Source organism: Pipistrellus kuhlii, unplaced genomic scaffold, assembly GCF_014108245.1.
Source record: "Pipistrellus kuhlii isolate mPipKuh1 unplaced genomic scaffold, mPipKuh1.p scaffold_m20_p_3, whole genome shotgun sequence".
Taxonomy (NCBI): Eukaryota; Metazoa; Chordata; class Mammalia; order Chiroptera; family Vespertilionidae; genus Pipistrellus; species Pipistrellus kuhlii.
The window spans coordinates 164,319,856-164,346,981 of record NW_023425529.1 but is presented as its reverse complement, the minus strand read 5'-3'; the positions used below and the strand labels follow the sequence as shown (position 1 = coordinate 164,346,981).

The 27,126-nt window shown below is 43.1% G+C and overlaps 1 protein-coding gene across 6 annotated transcripts in view; it reads left to right on the top strand.

Annotated features, from left to right (window-relative positions):
* The window catches only part of IKBKB (inhibitor of nuclear factor kappa B kinase subunit beta), a 52,383-nt gene extending 28,096 nt beyond the window's left edge, over positions 1-24,287 (top strand). For 3 of the 6 annotated variants that reach the window (XM_036455001.2, XM_036455002.2, XM_045588848.1), the window contains 16 exons: positions 624-713; positions 3,300-3,424; positions 7,631-7,738; positions 9,984-10,113; positions 10,467-10,661; positions 11,556-11,670; positions 13,408-13,531; positions 14,106-14,257; positions 14,422-14,483; positions 15,558-15,679; positions 16,843-16,892; positions 17,003-17,102; positions 17,306-17,453; positions 20,495-20,622; positions 21,659-21,749; positions 23,390-24,287. In XM_036455001.2, the coding sequence (XP_036310894.1) occupies positions 624-713; positions 3,300-3,424; positions 7,631-7,738; positions 9,984-10,113; positions 10,467-10,661; positions 11,556-11,670; positions 13,408-13,531; positions 14,106-14,257; positions 14,422-14,483; positions 15,558-15,679; positions 16,843-16,892; positions 17,003-17,102; positions 17,306-17,453; positions 20,495-20,622; positions 21,659-21,749; positions 23,390-23,455 (1,806 nt within the window). In that variant the 3' untranslated portion in view covers positions 23,456-24,287. The remainder of the gene's footprint in view (positions 1-623; positions 714-3,299; positions 3,425-7,630; positions 7,739-9,983; positions 10,114-10,466; positions 10,662-11,555; positions 11,671-13,407; positions 13,532-14,105; positions 14,258-14,421; positions 14,484-15,557; positions 15,680-16,842; positions 16,893-17,002; positions 17,103-17,305; positions 17,454-20,494; positions 20,623-21,658; positions 21,750-23,389) is intronic. The other 3 variants (XM_036455005.2, XM_036455004.2, XM_036455003.2) reach the window with 3 other exon arrangements.
* Positions 24,288-27,126: the final 2,839 nt, after the last annotated feature.

The following is a 27,126-nucleotide window of genomic DNA, read 5'->3' as shown; positions in this document are numbered from 1 at the left end:
AGCCCTTGGCGGCCTCATCAGTGGCGCCCCTGCGTGTGCGGTGGTGACCTCCCCAGGGCTCTGTGCTGTGCTTTCTCAAGGCCCTGTTTGTCTAGCTGGGGGTGATGAGCAGGGGCTCAGCCGAGAGGAATGTAGTAACTCCATTGTGGGCCACTTAATCTCTCTGATACAGCTTCCGCCAGCATTCTAGGCTGACCTGTGATATTGGTTCATTGTTTCAGTTCATACTCATACTTGTCATTGGTTCTAAGAAGTGAGAACGGAAGGTATTTACTTCCGAGAAGAGACCGTCCTCACCTTTCACATCATAAAGTCCAGGTTTAGCTATGTTGAGGGCTGGTGCGTGGTCTTTTAACATTGATTTTCCTCTGATGATTGGTCACAGACCAACAGAGAAAGTATGCCCTTTTCCAGCATTTTTACAGCATATGTTTGTTTCCTTCTGCCCTAAATCTACCACGATGAAGGCATTCTCCTGTGTATTTGGTGGCTCATAGGAGCTTAGGCTTTAATACCACCTGGAAATTCAGGTATATCCCCTGACCCGTCAGCAAACAAATCAGAATTGTTATAGGAGACAGTGTATTCTCATAATCCTCAGATTTCTCCTTTTTCCCCCCCAGTTAATACACAAAATCATTGACCTAGGATATGCCAAGGAACTGGACCAGGGCAGTCTCTGCACTTCCTTTGTGGGGACCCTGCAGTACCTGGTAAGAAATGGGGTTCTATGTTTGCTCATCAGTTTCTCTCTGAGGGCCACACTTGTGCGTAGGAATTGTTGTATGAGGTCAGAGCCATCATCTATCTGGTCAAGCCAGCACTCTGCCAGAGAGACCCTGTGGGAGGATGTCGTCATCTTCTCTGATGTCAAAAGGGCTGCTGATGCGCCCTCACACAGATGCAATAACTTTGTGCTTTGGTATTTTGTCTAAAAAGAAAGAATTCTTGCCAAAACCGGTTTTGCTCAGTGGATAGAGCATCAGTCTGTGGACTGAAGGGTCCCAGGTTCGATTCCGGTCAAGGGCATGTACATTGATTGCGGGCACATCCCCAGTAAGGGGTGTGCAGGAGGCAGCTGGTCAATGTTTCTAGCTCTCTATCTTTCTCCCTTCCTCTCTGTAAAACATCAATAAAATATATTTAAAAAAAAATAAAAAGAAAGAATTCTTATATTGTCTGGAAATAAGAATTTAAATTAGATTCATACTGGTCTATAGATACTACTGTTTCCATGAGGTGTCTCAGGGGCCGCTGAGGAAGATCTGAGCTCTGAGTCCCTAACCCTTTCTTTCTTTTTTTTTTTTTTTTTTTTATATTTTATTGATTTTGTACAGAGAGGAAGGGAGATAGAGAGTTAGAAATATCGATGAGAGAGAGTCACCGATCAGCTGCCTCTTGCACACCCCCTACTGGGGATATGCCCGCAACCAAGGTACATGCCCTTGACCGGAATCGAACCCAGGACCTTTCAGTCCCCAAGCCGATGCTCTATCCATTGAGCCAAACTGGTTTCGGCCCTAACCCTTTCTTATTTGGTCTGAATATTGTGGTTTTATTTGAGTCATTCATTCATTCATTCAAGAAATAGTGATCGAGTGTAGGCTCTGTGCCAGGCACTATGCCAGGAGCCAGCAATGCAATGGGAAAAAAGACAAGCACTTCTCTGGCCTTTAGTAGCTTAGCGTTTAGCAAGAAAGTAGGCATTACCTCGAGACTTACACCAATAACTAAGAAAGTGCAGTTGTGGTAAGTGTTGCAAAAGAAAAGGGATAAGAATATATATTAGGAAGACCTAACTTAGCCTGGGACCTGAAGGGTGAATTGGTGAAAAAGGGGCTGGAGGTGGGGGAAGGAGAGGAAATCTCTCCGGGGATAGTACATTGGAAGACCAGAAAGTGAGACAGGAATCTAGAGAAGAAGGGAGAGAGTACCTTGAGTTGAAGTTGGAGAGAGGTAGAGGACAGACGATTCAGGGACTTGTTAGCTGGCTCAAGATTTTAGGCTTTCTCCTAAAACATTTGGAGAGACATCGAAGGATTTTAATTTGGAGAGAGAGATTAGGTTTACTTTTAGAAGAGATCAATCACTCTTGATAGGGTGGGAAGAATGAACAAGAGTGAAATCTTGAGCAAGTAGTAAGAAGGAGGACATTGTGATAGGCAGTTCAGAGCTGATGGCAGCAGTGAGGATGTAGAAAATGATGTAAGCAGTGCTTAGCAAGAGACTTAGCAAGACTTGGTAGTAGATTGCTTGTGTCAGCAACATGTTGATTGAATAGAGGAGCCTACGGTTTAAAAAAACAAAAGCAATAAAAGATTGAACGTCACTGGGTTGGATGAGCTTAAATATTCTTTCTAGTTCTTAAATCACAAAAAGAAATTCTAAGTCTTTCTGAGTGCATTTACTTTCTACTTATCCTACTAACTAGGTGTGGGCTCCATCAGCTTATCACCTACACTATGGAAGAGAGGTTTTGGGGGGCGGGGCTATGGTAAGGCACTTGTGTCCACATAATGTAATTATGCAGGTCCTGCTAAGTGTCCTCGGGAATCCTAATTGACTGAGCAGCATTCTGGGAGAAGGGGAGGACCAAGGATGGTCCAGGATGCTCAGTGAAACTGTTCACTTGCAGGAGACAAAACTGTCCATAGTGAGACCCAGAGATTGACCTGACCCCCCCCCCCCCCCCCAGTTTTCCACTGTGGTTTGACTCCTTAGTCCGTCCATATGTGTCACACATTTAGCCAGACCACACACGATCCTGCCTCCCTGCCTTTGCTTGTGATGGCCCTTTTTGGAATGTCTCCTCTCAGACACCAGGCCTGGGCCTGGTCCCACCTGTGCTTCAGAGCTTTCCTTGGTCACCTCACAGCTCTCTCTACGTGGGCAGCAGTCATGTATCTGGCTTTTTTCCTGCCTGATTGTAAATATTCCATTTTCATTGTACACACGTCATAAAACACATCCGTTTAGGAGACGTGGCCAGCATTTAATGCATGTGTTATGCGTTTGGTATATACAGCTCAGTATCACTTTCCTTCATTGTGTATAGTCTACTTTCCCATTTGCCTAAGAGAAAGATATATGATGTATATCTACCTAAAAATGCCCTTTTTTAGTCAGTGAGGTACAGAAAAATCCTAGATACCACCACCTAAACACGGTCACCTCCTCACCCTGGTGCGGGCATGCCAGTACCTGCTGGATGGAGCCAGGAAAAGTGTGGGGCGTGAGCGGAAGGGCTGGTCACCCCCTCTTGCAGTGGCTCAAGTGTGTGTCCCTCATGTGTGTTGCAGGCCCCGGAACTGCTGGAGCAGCAGAAGTACACGGTGACTGTCGACTACTGGAGCTTTGGCACCTTGGCTTTCGAGTGTATCACGGGCTTCCGGCCCTTTCTCCCCAACTGGCAGCCTGTGCAGTGGTGAGTGAGAGACCACAGCCCCGGGGGGGGGAGAGGGGGAAGGAGGGGGAGGCGCGTGGGGGCTGGGAGAGTCTTCTGAAAGAAGGGAGTACGTCCTTTTGCTTTATCATGTCACGTCACCTGTTTCCATCTCACTGGGGCTCCCAGGCTAGGCCTGAGCCATCTGTGTTCTGTCTTCCAGAGATCAAGTTCTGTTGGGACCCACTGTATAGGCAGTTCAAACTCCAAAGACCTAGAAAGGTAGACCAGTTGTCAAGTGTGAGCATCATTAAATATAACTAACTATACAAGTGGCCTTTGTCCCCCATTCAGTAGCAACAAGTCAGTACATTCACAGGCTGTTGTGTAAATGTGTGCACTTATCCTGACAATGCTGTGTATTAGTAAACAAAGCAAGGATATGTGTACAAGACAAATGAGAAATATTTACATGAAAACTTATTGACAGTTTTTACTAAACCTGAATGTACAATTTTGTTTTAAAATTATAAGAAAGTGGCTTAAAATGTGAACCAAATAAGTTACAAAGAAAGATTTTTCTAGTAAAAACAACCAAAGGGTACAATTAAGTTTTTAAATGTCCTTTAACTTTTTTTATTATAAAAATGTGTTGATCATTATATATGTAAAAGTTAATCATTACTGAAATGCCTAAATAAAAATTAACATTCCTGCCCTAACTGTTTTGGCTCAGTGGATAGAGTGTTGGCCTGTGGACTGAAAGATTCCAGGTTCGATTCCGGTCAAGGGCATGTACCTTGGTTGCGGGCACATCCCCAGTAGGAGGTGTGCAGGAGGTAGTTGATCGATGTTTCTCTCTCATTGATGTTTCTAACTCTCTATTCTCTCTTTCTCTCTGTAAAAACTCAATAAAATATATTAACATATATTAACATTCCTGCCCTAGACAGTTTAGCTCAGTGGATAGAGTGTCCACCTGAAGGGCCCTGGGTTTGATTCTAGTCAAGGACATATGCCCAGGTTGCAGGCTCGATCCCCAGTAAGGGGCGTGTAGGAAGCAGCCGATCAATGATTCTCTCTCATCATTGATATTTCTATCTCTCTCCCTTCCTCTCTGAAATCAATAAAAATATATTTAAAAAATAAATAAAAATTAACATTCCCCTAAATTAATTAAGTTTCACTCAAAATTGCTCTTTGAGAGGCCATACACTAATTTAAACGATGCTATGTGGCTCAGATTTTTTGTTTGTTTTCATTTTTTAGTTTTTTGTAGTGGTAATGTTTCATGGTTCAAACTTCAACGAGTGTGAAGTTTGATTTCCTGATTTCCTTCCCCACAGACACTCGATAGCATTGGTTTTTGGTATGTTTCCACGGATGTTTCATACACATACAGGCAAATTTGGCTTGTATTTGTTTGTTTGTTAATGTGTTTCTCCCCTTTTTTCACCTCAGTGGTAGCATAGTATGAACTCTGTCTTGTATGTGCTCCTAAAGCAGTTTTACAGGGTGAGGGTTTCTTTAACACTCCTCGGAAACAACCACTATTTAACATTTTTGTGTATCTCTGGCTCTTCGGTGTGTGTGTGTTATACATACTTAAAAACCTCCACACCACACAAATAAATTACATATTCTCATAGAACCTGCTTTCAAACTTAGTATTGAAAATGCTTTACGTTTTTCCATGTTATTTGTAATGTCTGTTTGGTATGCTACTGCGTGGCCGTTTTACAGCTTATTTAGCTTCTCTCCCATTACCGGAAGCATGGGTGGTTTGTAATTTTTACTTCTGAAAATAACACCAAGATAACATCTTTGTAGGAAAATTCTTGTACATTCACAATTAATTTTCCCTAGGACAATTTTCTAGAAATGGAAGCAAAAGATCAAAGATTGTACATGTTGTAAAGTTTTTGTGAAGCAACAAAATACTCCATAGAGAGGTTATATAAATACCGTTTCCACCAGGAACATACAAAGCTGTCCGTTTCACCACACCCTCACCAACACTGGCTGTTGTCATTTTTCTGGAAGTAATAAAAACAGTGAACTTTTTCAAAAACAGGTGTTTTTTTTTTGTTGTTGTTGTTTTTATCATGAGAACACTTATTTATGAGAATAAGATGTATTACAAATAAAATCTGCTTCGGAGACGTTGCATGTGATGGCAGTCCAGTCACACTTTATACACCAGATGTTGGAAATGCAATGATGCATGAGGTGAAGGCCCTGCTCTTGAGGAGTCCTGTGAAATGACAAAATACGCCCTCCTGTGGTGGCTTATTTTAAAAACAAGTAATGCTTGTTGATTGGCACAGGTTCTGAATATTGAGGAATTAGCTAATTAATTAATTTATAGTTACAACTTATTCTGTAACCATTATGAAAAAAATTTAAATATCTGTACAGCTGCAGTGTCTCTAACTAACCAAAGAATTACTGCTTTTCTTCAGCTCAAACGTTGACCTTTTCTAGTATTTATAACAAAATCAGTTAAAATCCATTTGGACTGGAAGCACAAGTGCTCTTTGAAAATATATTCCTAATGGCTCATCATTTTCCTAGTATGTCTGTTGTCTGCAGAATCAGATTCTTAGAACTCCCCTCATTGGTGCTGGAAGGCCAGGCGACCACTTTCAAATGGATTTCTCGGCCTGTTAAGGAGCTGTGCAGTGGACTAGTGTATGAGAAGCACCTGTCTCAGCTGCTTTGTAAAGCCAAAACAACTCTTAAAATTTCACTCTCTCATCTCAGGTGGCAGGTAGATGGTAATTTCAGGATCAATGTAATTTCAGCTTTGTAATTTGATTATAAAGCTATGTTGCAATACACTTAGGACCTAAGCAATAAGCATTTTATTTACTATGTCCTTCTATTTTTATAATTTCCTGTTGACAGACTAAGTATTCTATTAGAGGATCATCCCGCTTGAATGTAATGAAGAGTCTTGGTGCACCTGACTTACAGCAGTCAGTCTCAGCCAGAGCTGTAAGCCACCAGCCTCGGCCATCTGCCAGCTCTTCGAGGTTTCCCATGAGCTCCAGATAGGCGAGTTCACCCTTTACTAATGAGAAGTGTTCATGGGAATACTCTTTATTTACATTTCCAAGGTGTGTTTGGAAAGGAAAGGTTTAGACATTCAAAAAAGAAAACCAGACTTTGGATTTGAGTTCCCAGTTCTGACATTTTGTAGTTGTATGACCTTGGGTAAATCACTTGATCTTTATTTCCTTACCACTGAATGCGAGTCTAAAAATAGTGTCTGCCACATGCGGTTATTATGGCAAAGGAAGTGTGTGTTCAGTGTCAAAGTACTTGCTTAGCTATGAAGCATTATTCAAATTATTATCCTTGTCATCAAGAAGATTTGAAACTGGTTGGATTTTAATTTTTTTCTTTCATTTAAAAAATATTTTTACTGATTTTAAAGAGGAAGGGAGAGGGAGAGAGAGATAGAAACATCAGTGATCAGAGAGAATCATTAATCTGCTGCCTCTTGCAGGCCCCCAACTGGGGATCGAGCCCACAACCTGGGCATGTGCCCTTGATTGGAATCGAACCCAGGACCCTTCAGTCCGCAGGCCGGTGCCTTATCCACTGAGCCAAACCAGCTAGAGTAGGGGTGTCGAACTCAATCAGAGAAGGGGCCAAAATCTAAAATCCAGCCTAAATCACGGACCGAATGGTTTACTGAACAGTCATAAACTGTAATTTTGAGCTAGAGCTAATTTTTTTTCCCCTTTAAAAACGATTTCAGGTGCACTGATAAATTCTCTAAATTGGGAATTGTAAACATTCACTCACCCTTATAAATAATATTTAACCATATACATTTTGAGGGAGCTCATGTGTTGTGCATATTTCCTGTAAATGTGATATGTGCATTAGTCATAGTTTGGAAGTCTCAGTTTTATCGTCCATCAAAACATGGGAGTTTTAAATTAGAGAAAATGAAAAGGACGGGACACGGATGAAATGAGTCAGCAGCTCCAGCTGCAGAACTCTGGGCACAGGAGGGTTAATGACTCGACTCATTCAGGCAGCACCATCATTCCTACTAGTAAATGCTCACAGGAGCCTTCCTCCCAGGATGCACATGCACTGACCATTATCTGCAGAGATTAAGTAGTGACCCGGGGGTATCCTGCACAGTTGTAAAGGGACATGTTACAGGTGTCAAATGGCTCTTGACCACGAAGTGAGATAAGGGCTGTAAGTAACAAGAAGGCATGTCTGCAGGCATTCCAAAGTCCGGCAGAAGAGTGAGATGGACATCGTCGTTTTTGAAGACTTGAATGGAGCGGTGAAGTTTTCGAGCTCTTTACCCTACCCCAATAATCTTAACAGGTAAGGGACGGTGGCATTTTTCTTCAACAGTTTCCCCCCCTCTTTTTGAAATAGATGTCTGAGGTGACATTTGATAGCTTTTAAATGGGCTATCAGGATATCATCCTATGATAAAAACTCGACATAATCCATCTCAATCTTAAACTTAGGTGGATTCCCAGCCCTAGCCCCATCTAGAAATCTTCTTTTCTAAATTCATATAACAGTTCCTATGTACCTTTTATTACGGTTAGTAGCTTCGACCTTGTGTTACATTTGGTTTTGCATCGAGTTTATCTCCTACTCACCTGTAAGCCTTTTAAAAAATATATATATTTTTTTTATTGATTTTTACAGAGAGGAAGAGAGAGGGATAGAGAGTTAGAAACATCCATGAGAGAAAATCATCAGTCAGCTGCCTCTTGCACACCCCCTACTGGGGATGTGTCCGGCAACCGAGTACATGCCCTTGACCGGAATCGAACCTGGGACCTTTCAGTCCGCAGGCCGACGCTCTATCTACTGAGCCAAACTGGTTTCGGCTCATCTGTAAGCCTTTTAAGGGTAGGGAATATTTCTCCTTGCATTGCTCATGTAACCTAGTACTGTATAATAGCCAACAAATAAACTTTGTAGTTTGAACAGCATTGCATTCTAGTCTTAGAGTCAGAATGTGAACAGCTAAACAATAATATCAGAATTGGGGATTGATACAAAAGAAAGCCAGAAGGCGGTCACATTGTCCACAAGTAGCATGGATAACAATTACCATGAGTGTATAGAGGGTAGGGAGATGTATTGGGTGGATGAAAGCTATGTGGAATGACTTCGGCTGAGCTAGAACTTGGTGGAAGGATCTGGAATGATGTGCGGGACATGGATAAAGAGGAAGGAAGTTCAAAGGGGAAAAATTGCGAGGGAGCAAAGGCACGTTTAGGGAGTCAATCAGTAGCAGCACTGGCTTCATGAAGGGCTTTCGTGGGAGTGGTGAGAGGTCAGCTGAGACCTGACAGGAGGCAGGTTGTGAAGGGCCTGTGGTGCCAAGGGAAGGAGTGACCTTTGTCACGTGAACCTTTGAGGGGGCGATTAACAAAATAACTCCAGCAGCAGGGGTTCCAGGTTGTGTGTGGAGATCACCTGGAGGTCAGGCCACGCCTATAAAGTGCACTTAAAAGGCTTACATCATTCTCACAGAGCCAGTGGGACATCAGCCTGTTTGTTGACCCATCTGCTGAGAATCCCTAATTTTGAGGAGGTGTTTTAGCAGACCAGGAGAGGGGATAAGCACCGGAATAATTAAGTTAGTTGGAAATGTTTACTTTTTCTCTCAGATTAATTCATCTTAAGTGATTGTTTCTTTGGATGCCACTCGTGTGTATAGTGGTGAAATGGATGTGAGGGTGTGCTTTTTAATTCCATGTTAAGGCCCCCTGAAATTTGCATTAGAGGCGTCTCCTCCTACATTGTGGTCTTCTTCTTCTTTTTAATTTCTTTATTGATTAAGGTATCACATATTTGTCCTCAACCCCCCATTCCAGTACCCCACCCCTCCCTACTCATGCCCCCACCCCCCTATTGTCCCTGACCACTGGTTAGGTTCATATGTATGCACATAAGTCCTTTGGTTGATCTCTCCCTTTTATCCCCATCCTCCCTCTGAGGTCCAACAGTCTGACCCATGGCTCCTTATCTCTGGGTCTGTTCTTGTTCATCAGTCTATGTTATTCACCATTTCCCCTAGCTGAGTGAGATCATGTCCTACTGGAAATATACTTATAAGAATAAAAAATGAGACAAGCATTAATCATTATGCTGAGAGGCATATGAATCAGTCTGTAGAGTTTATTTCTGGGCCACTAGTTCTTTTGAGACCCAATTTCAATGTCAAACAATTCCTTATGTGTACATGTCAGCAATGATATTTCAGTTCTGGATGGTGGGCAAATGGTGGTAATGCAGGTCCAACCCTCTCTGGTTTGGTCCTGGGCAACCTGCAGTGATACACAGCTGCTGACTGCTATTATGGCAAGGCGTCGTCGGCAGCGTCTTCCATCTCTGGACTGCTTCTCTTCTGCCTTCATGGTTGGAGTAGTCCTGTAAATTCCTCTCTGTTGCCAGAATCCACATGGTTTCGGGGTTGTTTTCTGAAAATATACAAACATATTCTCGACGCCTGGTATTGGCACAAGAACAGACGTATAGATCAGTGGAATAGAATAGAGAACCCAGAAATCGATCCAAATCGCTGTGCTCTTCTCCTCCTCAGCATCCTGTTGCAGCGCCTGGAGAAGTGGCTGCAGCTGATGCTGATGTGGCACCCCCGGCAAAGGGGCACGGACCCCGGGTACGGGCCCAACGGCTGCTTCAAGGCCCTGGATGACATCTTAAACTTAAAGGTGAGCCTGGAGGCCACAGGTCAGATCCCCATGGGACACGGCAGTTCTTATGATAGAGACATACTCATTAAAAAAACAGGTCACGGGTTACCTGACCATTGGGGAAATTTAGGCTGCTGTGAGAATATCTCTCTACATAAGTAAGAGGATAGAACCCACGCTGACTGATGTAGGTTATAAAGTTGTAGCTATGGACAAACACGAATATTAAAGACTAGATTATATATATAGCATGGCCCTCAAGCTAGGCCCTTGCTTTGTGTGCCTGGGAAGTGTTGGGAGTAGCAAAGGACTCAGAGATGGGCATCTCTGTAAAATTGGGATTTTTCAATAACCTCTGGATTGTGTTGCAGCTGGTTCATATCTTGAACATGGTCACAGGCACCATTCACACCTATCCAGTGTCAGAAGACGAGAGTCTGCAGAGCTTAAAGGCCAGAATTCGACAGGACACAGGGATCCCCGAGGAGGACCAGGAGCTGCTTCAAGAAGCGGGTCTGGCTTTGATCCCCGACAAACCCGCCACCCAGTGTATTTCAGACGGGAAGGTGAGCCCCGGGCTTCCTGCAGAATGCCCTGTTTTGCCCTGATATTGCCTACAAGGAAAATAATCACGCATTCAGATTTTAGCTCTACTTAATCAGTTATGCTCATCACACAGACACCTGCCTGTATTCTTTAAGTTGGAATGCAAAATCCCCTGTGAGTTCTAATGGAGACGCCAATCACTCCACACCTGTCTTGTTACTCCCAGACCACTTAGAGTGCCTTTATTTTGCCTTTATTGTCTTCGTTTTTCCAAGTCAACCAAAACTGTTTATGATGTGCCTCTTGTGTACAGAAGTGGGCTGACAGCCACAGCAATGCAAGACTTGGTCCCTGTCCCTACAAAACTGATGAAGTTAACGTGTAAGAAACAGTCACTGGAGAGAAAAGGAGATAGCAAATGTCTAAATTGCACCTAAAAGACCATCACAGAATAAAATGGAATGTAGTAAGTTGCAAAAGAGGTGGAAAAGGAACAGGGGATAAATAAGTGGAAAAGGAACAAAAAGAGGAAGTAGAGCTGAAACCGGTTTGGCTCAGTGGTAGAGCGTCGGTCTGCGGACTGAAAGGTCCCAGGTTCGAGTCCAGTCAAGGGCATGTACATTGGTTGCGGGCACATCCCCGGTAGGGGGTGTGCAAGAGGCAGCTGGTCGATGTTTCTCTCTCATTGACGTTTCTAGCCCTATATCTCTCTCCCTTTCTCTCTGAAAAAAATCAATAAAATATAAGAAGAAAAAAAAAAGAGGAAGTAGAGGCCAGCTGGGTGCTTAGTGCTCACTGGCTGAAGATGATGCTGTTGGTAAACAGTGGGAAACATGCTGAAATATCTTCATTATTCCTTCGATAAAGGAGGGGTTGTATTCACGAGATCTCATTTTGTTCTTGTCCCTTCGCAGCTCAACGAGGGCCGCACATTGGACATGGATCTCGTTTTCCTCTTTGACAACAGTAAAGTCACCTACGAGACTCAGATCTCCCCACGGCCCCAACCTGAAAGTGTCAGCTGTATCCGTAAGACATCATTGTGGTTATTTGTTGTTGTTGTTTTAAATAATCACTTACAATGCTTGGGACAAGGCAGGACAGAGAGACATGGGCCAGCTGAGGGGCCCACACAGAGATCAGCTTAGCCTGTCCTCGGGCAGCCTTCTTTACTAGGAACATGTGAGGAGTAGCCCAGCCAAAAAAAAGAGGAAAGGAAGTCTTCAGTTAATTTCAGCCTTTAGGTAGAATTTGAAACAGACAGAGAACACTGACTACAATCCACTGACCTTGATTCAGGTGGCCATTTTATTTATTTTTTATTTTATTTGTATTTTAATGAATACATCCACAGATGCCAACAAAATCAAAAGATGCAAGAACATAGAGTGAAAAATAAGCCTTCCTCTCTCCCCAGTACCCCCAGCCTCTTCCAGAGAAACTGCTACTATCAAATTCTTGGGTTAACCTTCCAGGGGTTTTCTACCTATGCATTTATAAATGATTATGTACTTCTTCATTTCCCCCTGAGACAAATGGTGGCCTATAATATTTACTGTTCTGTATCTGTCTTTTTCACTTCACAATATATTTTGGAAAACTTTTTTCCCTTTTGCTGCCTATTTTTAAAATGCCTGTGTAGTAGTATTCTATTGTACAAATGTTAGATAGACATTTAAAAAATGTTTCTTAATCCTCAACTGAAGATGTTTTATTTAAAAAAAAATTTTTTTTTAATTGATTTCAGAGAGATGAAGGGAGAGAGAGAAAGAGATAGAAACATCAATGATGAGAGAAAATCACTGATTGGTTGTCTCTTGCATGTCCCGTGCTGGGGATTGAGCCCACATCCCAGGTATATGTCCTGACTGGGAATTGAACCGTGACCTCCTGGTTCATGGGTCGATGCTGAACAATGGAGCCACAGAGGCCGAGGATGTGTGTTTATTTTTCAATTAATTTTATTTTTTATTGTTGTTATTTGGGGGCAGTTTTTAAAAAATTTATCTTTATTGTGAAAGTATTACAAATGTCCCTCTTTTTTCCCCATTGACCCCCTCTACCCTGCCCCTGCACTGCCTGCCCTCTTTCCCCTGGCCCTCACCACACTATTGTCTGTGTCCATGGTTTTTTATTGATTTGAGAGAGAGAGTGAGGGAGAGAGGGAAAGAGAAACATTGATGTGAGAGAGAAATATTGATCAGTTGCCTCCTATATGTATCCTAATGGAGAATCAAACCTGTAACCTTTTGGTGTATGGGATGACGATTCAACATACTGAGCCATTCAGCCAGGGTGATGGACATTTTAATGTATCTCTCTCTCTCTCTCACACACACACACACACACTAAACAAATCAAGTGTCCAAAGGCTTAGAGATCTCCAGGCTTATTCCTTAGTCTTCTTGCAGGACTGCTGGTTGAAGCTGCATTTTTAGAAAGCTTCATATGACCTTAAATATTGTGAGCATGAAAGTTTCTATTGAAAATATATGAGCCTGTGTACATAGGACTATCTCCACATGATTCACAAAGCCTTCCTTCCAATCAAATCTAAAGCTGTTTATTGACTTGCGCATGCTTGTTCTGAAATGGGATACAAAAGTGTATGAGAGGGTAACCAGGCATAACACCCAAAAAAGTTCTGTAATAACATAGAAGTTATGTAATGTTTTAAAATGTGAAAGTGCCAGTGAAGTTGCAAGGCAGGATGTGGTTAATTGCAGGGGAGTAATTCTCTGACAATTGTATACGACTCTGTTCCAGTTCAAGAGCCCAAGAGGAACCTGCCCTTCTTCCAGCTGCGGAAAGTGTGGGGCCAGGTCTGGCACAGCATCCAAACCCTGAAGGAGGATTGCAACCGGCTGCAGCAGGGACAGCGAGCTGCCATGTACTGTGCCAGGCGGTTTGGGATTTGACTTATTTAAAATTGCTTGGTGGCTTTTGCCACAGGGAGGTGGCGGAGGCAGGGGCCCAGCAGCAACTGTTAGGGAGACACTGGTTTGGAAGGGCAGGACGTGGTCAGCTGGGCTGGATTGAGGAAAACCCTTTTAGACATGGCAGGGTTTTCTTTCTCATCAGCTCATGGAACAGGAGCATAAATGGAGGGTTGGGCTGGATGAACTGGGGGCAAAATTTGGAACCTGGAGGAGCTCATTGCAATTTGGGTCAGCAACACTCCCCTGGTTGTCATACCAGGAACTGCCTGACTTTTTCCCCAGGTAATGACTAGTTTGGATTATTGGTCCTTTGTGTAGTACTCTGTCCAATTCCAATTTTGGTGCAGGACCTCATGCATTGCTGAGGGCTAGGAAATTGTCTTGATGGTTATGAGTGGCTGCTTTTATTGTATAATAATTATAGCAGGGATCTGCCTTGGCATTTGAGGCAGTTTTGTTATTGTACAGGATATGGTATTTGGGTCCAAAGATGCCTGAAGGCTCTGCTTCTTGTGGTCCCTACAGGATGAATCTCCTCCGGAATAACAGCTGCCTCTCCAAGATGAAGAATTCCATGGCCTCCATGTCTCAGCAGCTCAAGGCCAAGTTGGATTTCTTTAAGACCAGCATCCAGATTGACCTGGAGAAGTATAGTGAGCAAACTGAGTTTGGGATCAGTGAGTGTACTCTTTGCAATGAGTTTGGAAAGACCATTTCATTCCTGTTTTCTTTTCCTGAGGTTTCTTTTATTCTTTTATAATCGAGTTGCTTGTTTCTGTTTTGGTTTTGTGGTGTCTTCATTTTGTTTTTCATTTTTTCCCCTACATTTTTTTTTTTCCAGCATCAGATAAACTGCTGCTGGCCTGGAGGGAAATGGAACAGGCTGTGGAGCTCTGTGGGCGGGTAGGAGACTCATTTTAGGTTTATATCCTTACTGAGTCTTTTCTCTACCATTTTCCACTTTCTCGTCAAACACTAGGCTGATCTTGTATGTGAGAACTCAAGTTTTCCTCGCCATGCTCTTTGACTTAGCTAGAACTTGCTGGAAAGAAGCTAGAAGAATAGCCACTAAAAGGGGCCCTACTATGGCAGATCCAAGAGCTATGCAGATGGACTGAGCTGGTCCATATTTGAATAAGGAGCAAAGTGTGAAGTACTTGGTGGGGGGAGCCTAGACATCTTCCTATTAGAAAGGGCCTTGGATGAATGAATAATCAACACTCCGTCTAGTCAAAGGTTTTTGCCTCATTTTACTGGGACATTAAATCCATTTTATTGGGACATTAAATCCATAGGAAAGAAAAGGTCTAGACCAAGGGTCCTAGGACAATATAGATCGAATGCCACTGAAGAGGGTAATTGGGAAGGCAGGGGAAGTATTACTTTGTGACCCTCACACAAATTGAAGACCTTGGGCTCTGAGCCTTTTTCTTGGACATTTCCACCATTTTCCCCTGTGACTTTGGGCAAGGACCTTCACCTCTGTGTTTTTTAATGTTTGTTTCTTTAAATCAATACTGAATGAATGCTTAAAGGTGAATATATATAGATAGCACATTATTTAGCCATAGAGATGGGCACTCATATACAAAATCTGTGAAATAAAGGAAACCAGGCCCCCCACATGGGATGGCATTGGATGGACAAATTAAGAGAAGAGAAAGTAGGGGGCACGCTAGGCATTGAGCATCTTTTATATGCCAGGCACCATGCCAAGATACTAAATTGACCCCTAAAACAGCCCTAATAGAAGCTTGTTTTATGGTGGAGGAAACTTCAGATCAAGGGTTAAGTAGCTTGCCCAAAGGTCACACAGAAAGTGGTAGACCTAAGATCCAAAGTCAGCTCATTCTGATTGCGGAGTCCATATTCCTTCTACGAGTCAGTTGAGATTCTATTGTACAATCAGTTTGAAGGCCCCCCCCCCCCCAAACCTTGTGTCTCAGGATACTCTTATGTCAGTTGACATTAGCGCAGCTTTTTCATCAGGAGAATGAAGTGAAGCATCTGGTGGAACGGATGATGGCACTGCAGACGGATATCGTGGACTTGCAGAGGAGCCCAATGGGTCGGAAGCAGGGGGGGACGCTGGACGACCTGTGAGTACCAACCGGGTGGGGATCACACAGTGTCCCTAACACTGCATGTGCCCTAACTGGAGTTTCTGTATATGTGTTGGGAACACGTGTGGTTATTATGGAAGCTCATGAGATTGTTCTGTAGAGCATGCACCCCTAACCCCTGCAATGAATCATCTCGGCAAGCTCCAGAGGTGAGCAAGGACAGATCACCATCATTCTGAGCCTTAGTTTCCGTATCTGTTTAGTGGCCAGAAAAATTGTCTCACCTCCCAACGTTGTGAGGATCAGTTCAGCTAATGCCTAGAGCATTAAAATATAAAGGCTGTACCGCAAGGAGCCTTTGTCATAGTATCAGGCATCATCTTTCGTCAAGCTCACCCTATCCCAGGTGTAGCTTGAAAAGCAGAAACTGGCCCAGAGATGGAGAAGCCTGGAAACCCTTAGAAGTTCAGATCTGGAAATGGTTCATTTGAGACTTTATCAGGACTTTGGCCTTGGTGCCAAGAGAGGATAAGGCATCCAAGTAGAGCAGTCCTGCCTGAAGGAAGTCTTACGTAGCATCCCCCCTCTCCCTCGGTGCAGATGGGAAGGAAGCAGGCGGGCACATCAGCCTCTCACAAACTAGCCCACTTGGGTTCAGTGCTGTCCACTGATGCTTTTACTAGGATCCTCAGGACCAGGAGCCAGAACATCAGAAATCTGATTATTTGTGCCCTGTATTTTCTTGAATCATTTAAACTTTTATTCTCCTCTAGTTTTCAAATTAAAATCACCTCTGAAAATATCAGCCTGTCTGACTGTGTTAAGGGGAAAAAGGGATAGGAGTTTGTGTCCACTCTGGTCTTGTGTTTTCAAAATGAAGTCATGTTCTCCGTGCTCAGATCCAGGGATGGCACCTGGAACCACTATTGCGGAAACCAGAAATTCCAAGGGACAAAGTGGAGACTCCCTTCCTTAGGATTCTCTCTAGTTAAACCTTGGAGATAGTTGATAATGCGAGTGGTCATGCCCTTATTATAGACACAGTATTACCAGAAATAATTATTTTCTCCAGTCAAGACATATCGCCAGCCTTACTTCTAGAAATCAGTAATTCTACTGGCAGGAATCAGCTTATCAGTGCTTAAGATGTTCTAATGTGGCTTCAAATCTAGACAGAGCTTCTTTTTGGTATATTTCAGAGAAGAGCAAGCGAGGGAGCTTTACAGGAGACTCAGGGAGAAACCTAGAGGTAAGTGTGGTTCTATGCCAGCCTTGGGTTCCTTGGTATCTCAGGTGTGAGACATTGGTCCTCTTTGCCAGCCACCTCTAGGAACTGTGCAGTTCTTTTCCTCTTCCCAGACCAGCGAACTGAGGGTGACAGCCAGGAAATGGTGCGACTGCTACTTCAGGCAATCCAAGCCTTTGAGAAGAAAGTGCGAGTGATTTATACACAGCTCAGGTATAAGCCCCGACTTTTCTACTCGAGGTGGAATGTGAAGAAGCAGCAAGGCCGTGTGGGGCCATTTCTTCACTCCATTCTGATGCACTTGTCCACGTGAAGACAATATCTGCAGCTGCTGACTGGATGCGTAACCACCAGGGATTATGTTCTCCCACTTTCTCCAACCCAAATGCCACTGGACTTTGTCTTATTCTTTACAGTAAAACTGTGGTTTGCAAGCAGAAGGCTCTGGAATTGTTGCCCAAGGTGGAAGAAGTGGTGAGTTTAATGAATGAGGATGAGAAGACTGTTGTTCGGCTTCAGGAAAAGCGACAGAAGGAGCTCTGGAATCTCCTGAAGATCGCTTGTGTGAGTGAACCCCTGCAGCCTGGTCCACAGCCCTCAGCCTGCCATCTCCCTGGGCCTTTCCCTCCCTTCCCTACAAGGGAGACTGTAAGGGCACCTCTTTGCAACTTAGAGGAGCAGGAGTGGCAGAGTTAGGGCCTAGGCCCATTGTTTTTATTTATGCATGTATGTATTTCCTATGGCTACTCTAATAAATGACCACAGAATATTCTGTCAGAAGTCTGAAACCAAGGTGTTTGCTGGGCTAGGCTCCCTCTGTAGGCTCTAGGTGAGGACCCTTCCTTCCTCTTCCAGCTTCTGGTGGCTCCAGGTGATCCTTGGCTTGTGGCCGCATCCCTCCAATCTCTGCCTCTGTCTTCTGGGTGTCTCTTATAAGAACACTTGTCATTGAATTCCAGTCCCACGTGAAGAGTCCAGGATGATCTCATTTCAGGACCCTTAACTACATCTGCAAAGACCATCTTTCCAAATAAGGACACATTTCTAGGTTCCTGGAGTTAGGAATGGACAGATCTTTTGGGGTTCCTCCATTTAGTCCTCTGTAGGGCATGGCAGCATGATGTGGTAGATTCTCATCTATGCCTGCTGCCTCTATTGTAACTCTTACTTTCTGTGACCACCATCTGTCATAATATAGCGGTGACTCCACTGGATGCTGCTCAGAGAGAAAACATAACATGAAAAAGAGAGCTCAGGGCAGAGAAGTGAAAGAGACAGATAAAAGCCAAGGAACCCACTGCTGACGGGAAGACTGCACAAAGGCGGAAGAGGCTGAAAAGAGAGCCATGTAGTCATTGATAGTCTTTAAGAGCAAAGAGGAGAAGGGGAATTTTTTTTTAATATACTTTATTGATTTTTTACAGAGAGGAAGAGAGAGGGATAGAGAGTTAGAAACATTGATGAGAGAGAAACATCGATCAGCTGCCTCTTGCACACCCCCTACTGGGGATGTGCCCTTGACCAGAATCGAACCTGGGACCTTTCAGTCCGCAGGCCGATGCTCTATCCACTGAGCCAAACCGGTTTCGGTGAGAAGGAGAATTCTTAAGGTGGAAAGTGAGATACAAGGATGGTGTTTTTTAAGATCATGGCAGCTGGAGCATATTGTAAGCCAAATAAAAGTAGACAGTGTTCCGGGGATTCACAGTATCAAAGTAGTCTCCAGTCTTGAGAACAACAGAGAGGTCAGAATAATGAGTGTGGCCTTGGGAAGTGAGGAGGAAAAGAAAAGGGGAGAGCTAACGAGGCAGACAAGATTTAAAGGGGAGAGGGAAGTTGAGGTCTTCACAGGCAATGGCCTGATCTGCCATCTGAATCCATTCAACATTGAGTACTGACTATATGCCCAGCTGGGTGCTGAGTACTAGGACTATGGGAGGAAAAATAAGAATGGCCCCTGGCCGAAGCTCATAATCTGGTGAGGGGCAAAGCCAGGGAAATGAATGAGAACAATTTAGATCAGGAGGTGACATACAGCAGCTATAGTAAGCACACGCTATAGCACAAATGCAGAGGAGGAATGCCAGCTTCAATCTTAGAGAGGAGGGAACCACAGAATTTCACCTGGAGCAAGGAGGTATAAGCAGGTTGGGGTGGGGTGGGGGAAGGGTATTCCTGGGGATGGCATTGGACAGCTAGGCAAGGGCTAGCTCAGATAGGCTACACTTTATTTTGAAGAAATAAAGGAAACATTGCAGAATGTGTTTTTTCCTTTCATATTGAAGAAAGTTAAGTATGGAAGTGGGATGGTCACATTAGGATTTTAGAAACTCACTCTGATGGCAGCTGGAGAACAGATTTGAGACGTTCGCAGACCTCACCATTGACCATGAGTGGCCACTCCATGGCGACAGAATTGAGTTCTTGCTCTTCTCCCACTTTGGTATCTCAGGTGTGGATGGTAGAAAAGTCAGGAGCCCAAAAGCACAATAGTGACCTCCTTCCTTACTGTGGACACAGGCAGAAGTAGAGGAGGTAGATAGGTCTCTCCTAGGGTGATAGTCACCAGAGAAGGCACAATGGAAGGACGAAGAGCAGGACAAACTACTGTTCTTGAATGGTTGGGTGAGGTTGGACCTTGATGTTCAACTGGAAGGGAGAATGAGGAGCCAGTCTGTACAGCTGAAAGGAATGAAAACAATGCAGGCTGCAGTGAAGGCGAGGAGAGGGATTAATGAGCAGTAGGTAAGGCCAATAGATAAGAGTGTGGTGGGGATATGGGGAGGAAGAGGTGGCTTGAGGTGCTGAGAAGGTGGACTGTACTGTAGGTCATGTCTGTGGGCTGTAGGCTTGAGGAGGTGCAGGTAGCTGGAGCAGGAGCCGTTGATGGAGCATCTTGGTTTTGAGGGGGAGTGGCTGCCACAGCGTTGGAGTCAGACTGTCTCGGTTTCCTTCTCAGCTGTCCCAAAGATGGTGCGATTCACAGAAAGTCCCTGAAAACTTTTTTGTGTGTGTCTTAGTCTTCTACTTGAAAAAGAATTAAAAAAAAAACAAAACCCAAAATCCTCACTTTTAATCTCCTTATAAGAGTTCATTAAGCAGCTGAAACCTGTTTGGCTCAGTGGGTAGAGCGTCAGCCTGCGGACTGAAAGGTCCCAGGTTCGATTCCGGTCAAGGGCATGTATCTTGGTTGCAGGCACATCTCCAGTGGGGGGTGTGCAAGGGGCATCTGGTCGATGTTTCTATCTCATTGACGTTTCTAACTCTCTATCCCTCTCAATTCCTCTCTGTGTAAAATCAATAAAATATATTTTAAAAAAAGAGTTCATTAAGCAATCGAACTTAATGAAATAAAACTTACAAATACAGGCACTCAAATCTCTCTGTATTTAGAATCTTTTATGAAAATATAGAAAAATTTTCTAAATTGAAATGCAAACTACCAGCTGTTGTCACAGATACAGGGGTTGACTGTTATCCTCTAGGAATAGCATGTGTCTTGTGGCCAATTGTTTCATGAGAAAATACCATGGTGTGAGTGCAAAAGTTGGATTATCTCTTTGCTCCAAAATTTTGTTGACTTTTTTTTTGGTTTTGTCCTTTAGAGCAAGGTCCGTGGTCCTGTTAGTGGAAGCCCAGATAGCATGAATGCTTCTCGCCTTAGTCACTCTGGTCAGCTGATGTCTCAGCCTCTCACTGCCCCCGACAGCTTACCTGAATTAGTCAACAAAAGGTACGTCATAGTTAACAGTGCCAAGTGTAATATTCAAGGGCATGTCAGGAGGGCATGGGGTGGAAATGGATGTTGACCACTGATAGACCATTTTCGTCTATCTAATGATTTTGTGCATGTTTTTCTTTGTGTTTGCTATATATGGTAGGCACTGCAGGGACAAATGCCTCAGAGTCCCTCGGGAGTCTGAATATGTTGGAAACTAAAATTTCTTTGTCTGAGAGTTGGATTACTAATTGCTCAATGAGAATATTGAAAGTGCTGGTCAGTCACATGCTGATATGTAGCCCATCAGTCCTTATCTGGTCTTCAAAACCAGATTCCTTATAGGGAGGGCCTCATTCAATCCACCTGAGTCATCTTGCCTCCTCCCTCTCCCCCCACCACCACTTTTGAGTTACCAAGTTACTGGTTTCCTCCCATCATCACCTCTCATCACCTCCCATTCATCCCTTCCTCTCCCCTCCTGTCACCTGGACCCCTGCCACAGAGGGGTGAACAGAGCACGTCAGCCTTTCTGGCAAGGGTTCCCGTCTCCCTAGAGCAGCCATTTGAAATATTGTAATTTGCCCTGGAAAGGCATTAGGGTGAGTTAATTAAATGTTTGACCAAATATAGCTGCCTGCATGTGCGCACTACTACATCCCTCAGGGAATGTAGGACTTCCAGTTCCCACTGAAGTGGACTCCACTGGTACTCAAATCCATGTACCACGCCTCCAGTTTAATATATTTAGCCATACAGTTAAGCCTGAAAGAGCCCTTTTTTTCACGTTAAACTTTTTTATTAAGCCTAGATCACTTTGCTTTTTCACAGCAACAGGTGCTTGTAGCTAGATTTGGGGTTCCAGAAAGTGCTTCATTAGATGAATGTGATCACTAATCAATGACATGGTGTTTTAAGATACTCAGAACCAAAATAATTCTATTACAATTTAAAAACTTTGTCAAAAGCTCTTTAGCATATTTTTAAATAATAGTATTATTTCTGAAAAAATATTACTGACACTTCCTAATAACTCGACCCTTTTCTCTAGTGAGGAACTGGTGGCCGAAGCACACAGCCTCTGCACCCAGCTAGAAAGTGCAATGCAAGACACGATGAAAGAACAGGACCAGAGCTTACGGGTAACGGCCTATCCCATGTCCTTGCTACAGCAGATGAGAAAAAGAAAACAGAAAGGCAGTCCAGTATACACTTGTGACTTTCTAGTACAATGACCCTTAAGCAACACAGGGATTAGGGGTGCCAACTCCCTGCACAGTTGAAAACTAACATATAACTTTTGACTCCCCAAAAACCCAACTACAAATAGCCTACTGTTGACCTGAAGCCTTACTGAAAACAGTTGACTAACACATATTTTGTATATGTATTACAGTGGTTGGCAAACTCATTCATCAACAGAGCCAAATATCAACAGTACAATGATTAAAATTTCTTTTGAGAGCCAAGTTTTTTTAACTTAAACTTCTTCTAATGCTACTTCTTCAAAATTGACTCGTCCAGGCAGTGGTATTTTGTGGCAGAGCCACACTCAAGGGGCCAAAGTGCCGCATGTGACTCACGAGCCGCGGTTTGCCAACCACTAATGTATTACATACTATATTTTTATAATAAAGTAAGCTAGAGAAGAGAAAATGTTACTAAGAAAATCTTAAAGAAGATAAAATGCATTTACTGTATCTATTGGAAAAAATTCGTTTATAATTGGACCTGTGTAGTTTAAACCATGTTATTCAAGGGTCAACTGTACATTTATTATTAATCATTACAGTAATGCTAACAGTTATTGAATGGGAACAGTACATTATGTACATTGTCTCATTTAAACCTTATAATACTTGATCTTTATGAAGAAGGTAACATTATTTTGAGAAGGCCTTTCCCCCGCCCCCATCAACTTTTGTCCCATTGCTGAACATTTGTGTGTTGTGGATGCTGTGCTGAACTTCAGGGATAAAGCAAGAACCTGTCATGGTCCCACTTCTCAGGGACTCAGAGCTTAAGCAGTAGGTAGCACTAGTTATAGAAAAACTAGTCAACATACAGATACATTAGGATAAAACTAACATTACTTCAAGGATTCTAAATCATTCCCGCAGATCTTTAAATGGGCTTTTCCTGCCAGTACAATCACCTACTAGCCTTCCTCGAATGTCTTAGTTTTCAGAATAATCAGAGGGGACACCATTAATTGTAATGATCTGGTATTTATTTAAGTGTTCTCTGGTTTGGGGGCTTTCTATGTCTGTTGTTGCTACTGTTCCTCCTCCTGAGACTGTATGTTTAACCCTTTCACTGCTAATTTGCATTTCTGCCAGAGGAAAAGGAAGTCTTACTAGAGCATTTCATTTGGTGAGGCTGGAAATCAATAGCTGAGATTTGCTCTGCTCCTAGATGATGCTGTACTCAGCCAGGATACTCCTGTACTCCTGTGCTATATCCTAGGGCCTCTGCATGTGCTTTTGCTCCACCTGAAATGCTCTTGGTACCACCTACCCACAGTGGGCATAAATAAGCACTGTGAGTACAAGTAATACTAAAATTGCTTTTCTAATTTCCAGAAGGCCAGGAATCTCAGGGACTCCTAGCCAGTCCAAAGAAAAGATTCTAAATGGTTTTGAATGTTTCTTTAGCTCAAGGGTATCCTGCAATAACTATCATTAATGAGAGGGTTTAAATGTCCTTTTAAATTGTGCTGGTTGCCTCCTGGAAAAACAACCACCCCCTGAGGTGTATTTTTAACCTGCCTGTTGACTTTCAGTCTCTAGACTGGAGCTGGTTACAGACGGAGGAAGAAGAGCAGAATAGCTTGGAGCAGGCCTCCTGACTGTGTGGGTGGCCTTGACCACCTGATGGGGCTGCCTGGCCTGAGGCTCTCCCAGGTATGTGCCCTGCTCTACTGATGTCCCAGCAGTCTTCGGCACCCAGATGGAGATTTTCTTACTTCCCCAATCGCTGTGGCATTGACCGTGGACCAAGGGTGTGGCCCTCCGTTGGCACTGCCAGCAACTCGTCAGGACACTGGAAGTCCTCCTTCACAGAGGCCCAGCAAGCATGGGTGCCAGGCAGGAGCATGAAGGAGACCAAACCACAGAGGCTCCTTCCTCTGCTCTGAAAAAAGTGCTCAAGTACTGTTGCACCACAGACCACTGGACAAATGTCTAACATGAATATTCCAGGGCAAAGTCTGAGCAGCCCTTGATGCCAACCTATCCTCTCCTGACCCCTCCTGATCTTCAGAGGCCATGACCCACGTGTCCTCACAGTTAATTGGATTTGGTTTCTCTTGAACAGACTTTTAAGTCATGGACTTGGCCTGGTCCCATCCCTTCTCTTCTTTTCATTTCACTGCTGCTAAAATCGTCTTTTTACCTACACTGTGGTGGTTATCCTCCCTTCGGCTCCCATGTCTTTTAGCCACTGGAGACAGGATGGCAAAGAAACTCCTTTCTTTGGGCCCCAAAGATTACTTGGGAGTGAGTTGCCATGGAGAAGGAGGAGAGAAGAAAAGGTTACTTCTTAACCATTGGCCTGCTGAACACAATGCTCACACCTCTGTCCTTGCTCCGACACATCTGTGTGTGGTGGAGGTGGGACGGGGAGTTCCTGCCTCTTGTGTCATCTAGCAGTATTATTAAATTGATTTATTTAAAAAAAAAGTTTCTATTTCTTGTGAAATGATTCAACACTTATTCTGGGTTTCTACAATCCTCTGGTTAGAACTTACGAATTCATAATCAACTCAATGGAATAGTACCTGGATGAGACAGTGCCATAGCAGTTTTAGCCCAAAAGTTCTGTATCCCAGTAAACTTCTCAGTCCCTGTCAACCCAGGATGATAAATCATCCTACATCATGATGTGTCCATATCCTGTGTAATTCAAAGTATTTGACAATTTACTTCAGCAAAATTGCAGTTAGGAATTCAACAAGTACCTATTGAGCACCTCTATGTGGCAAACAAGAATTAACTACTTACTTTGATGAAGGTTACATTGATGGGAAAAGGGGTAGAGTAAGGATTCGATAATAGGCAAGTAACACATGTAAGTTTCAAATAGTTTCAATGCTATGAAGAAAATAAAACATAATGGATAGAGTGCATAGTGTTATTCAGGAATGTGACAAGGAGGTGACTGTTGTTCTAAGATATGAATGATGAGAAGAAGGCAGCCAGGCCAAGGCCTGAACAATGAAAGAAGATCCTTGAAGCAGGTGCATCTGAGTAGTAAACAAAGGGAAATTGGGAAGTAGGAGAGATGGTAGAAGATAGATCACATTAGGCAATGGAAAGGAGTGTGGGGTTTAAAAAAAAAAAATTGATTGTAGAGAAAGGGCGATAGATGGAGAAACACTGATGTGAGAGAGACATCGATCAGTTATTTCCCACACATGCCCCAACTGGGGATCAAACCTGTAACCAGGGTATATGCTCTGACTGCCACCTTTTGGTGTACAAATTGACGCTCCAACCAACTGAGCCACACTGGCCAGTGGAGGACTGTGGATTTTATTTTAAGTGCAATGAGAAGGTATTTAAGAAAATGAACGATATAATCTGATACACATTTTTTAAAAAAGAATCACTCTTGTCCTATTTGGAGGGAACAAGAACAGAAGCAAGAAGCCCATTGAGGAGGCTACGGCAGTAACTGAGGATTGAGATCATAGTAGAGTGCACTAGGGCAGTGGCAGTAGAAGTGGTGAGAGGTAATCCAGTTGAGAATATATATTCTAGAGACAGATGAGACAAAACTTGCTGACAGATTGGATGTGCGGTGGGAAAAGCACAATTAAGAATGACTCTTGGGTTTTTGCCTGATCGCAGGGTAGATTAAAGTGTCGTTATCTAAAAAGGTAACCAACTGAATAGGAGATAATATTTTCAAACAATAGCTTTAACAAGGGGTTAATATCCAAAATATATAAAGAACTCATACAACTCAACACCAAACAATCCAATTACAAAATGGGCAGAGAACCTCAACAGACACTTCTCCCAAGAAGACATACAAATGCCCAAAAGATATATGAAGAGATGTTTAACTTCACTAGCTATTCGGAAAATGCAAATCAAAACTACAATGAGGTAACTACCACCTGTGAGAATGGCTATTTTCAACAAGACAAGTAATAAGTGTTGGAGAGATTGTGGAGAAAAAAGAGCCCTCATTCACTGCTGGTGGGAATGTAAATTGATACAGCCACTATGGAAAATAGTATGGCGGTTCCTTTAAAAATTAAAAATAGAGCTACCATATGATCCAGCAATACCTTTTCTGGATTTATACTGGAAAAACTCGAAAACATTTATTTGCAGAGATATATGCATCCCTGTGTCCATTCACAGCGGTCAAATACGGAAACAATTGGTGTCTTTCAATAGATGACTGGATAAAGAAGATGTGGTACATATATACTATGGAATACTATTCAGCCATAAGATGAAACACTACCTTTTGTGACAACATGGACTTTTGAGGATATTATGCTAAGCAAAATAAGTCGGAAAAAGTTAAGAGCCATATGATTTCACTTATATGTGGGATATAAAACTGAAACTCATAGACAATGGTATGGTGGTTACCTGAGAGAAGGGGGTAGGCAGACATTATAGAGCAAAGAGGCCCAAATATATAGTGTTGGAATATGATTTGACTTGGGGTGGTGGACACACAATGCAATATATAGATCATGTATCATAGAACTTCACACTTGAAATCAACATCTCAATAAATTTTTTAAAAAGTGTCATTAGCCGAAACTGGTTTGGCTCAGTGGATAGAGCGTTGACCTGCAAACTGAAAGGTCCCAGGTTCGATTCCAGTCAAGGCCATGTACCTTGGTTGTGGGCACATCCCCAGTGGGGGGGGGGGGGTGCAAGAGGCAGCTGATCAATGTTTCTCTCTCATTGATGTTTCTAACTTTCTAACCCTCTCCCTTCCTCTCTGTAAAAAAATCAATAAAATATATATTTTTTAAAAGTGTCATTAACTTGAGACAGGGAAAAGTTGAGAAGCTAGTGGGGCAAGAATCAAGAATTCTATAGGACATTTTATCTTTGAGATGCCTATTATGGACAATTAGAGATAACCCGTAGGCAGTCTGATACATGGGACTAGAGTTCAAGAGAAATACAAATTTAGGAATCTTCAAGCTAGCCATTGTATTTTAAAAGGTGAAACTGGATAAGGTGGGGATCTAAAACTGAGCAAGATGGGGATATAAAACTGGACAAGGTGGGGATGTAAAGGCCCAGAAGATTAAGGCCTGAGGTACTTTCCCATTTAGTTTGGAGAGTGGAGGAACTGGGAACCAACACTCACAAAAACCAACAAACTTGAGGAGTGGCTACTTCAGAAGAATAAGGAAGAAGGGAAATGCAGAGCATGTGCTATTTTAGAAGCCAATTGAAAACTATTTCAAGAAGCAAGTGGTTAAGTGCGTCAAATGTTAATGGTTGGTCCAAGAGGACGAGGACAGATAATTGACCATTT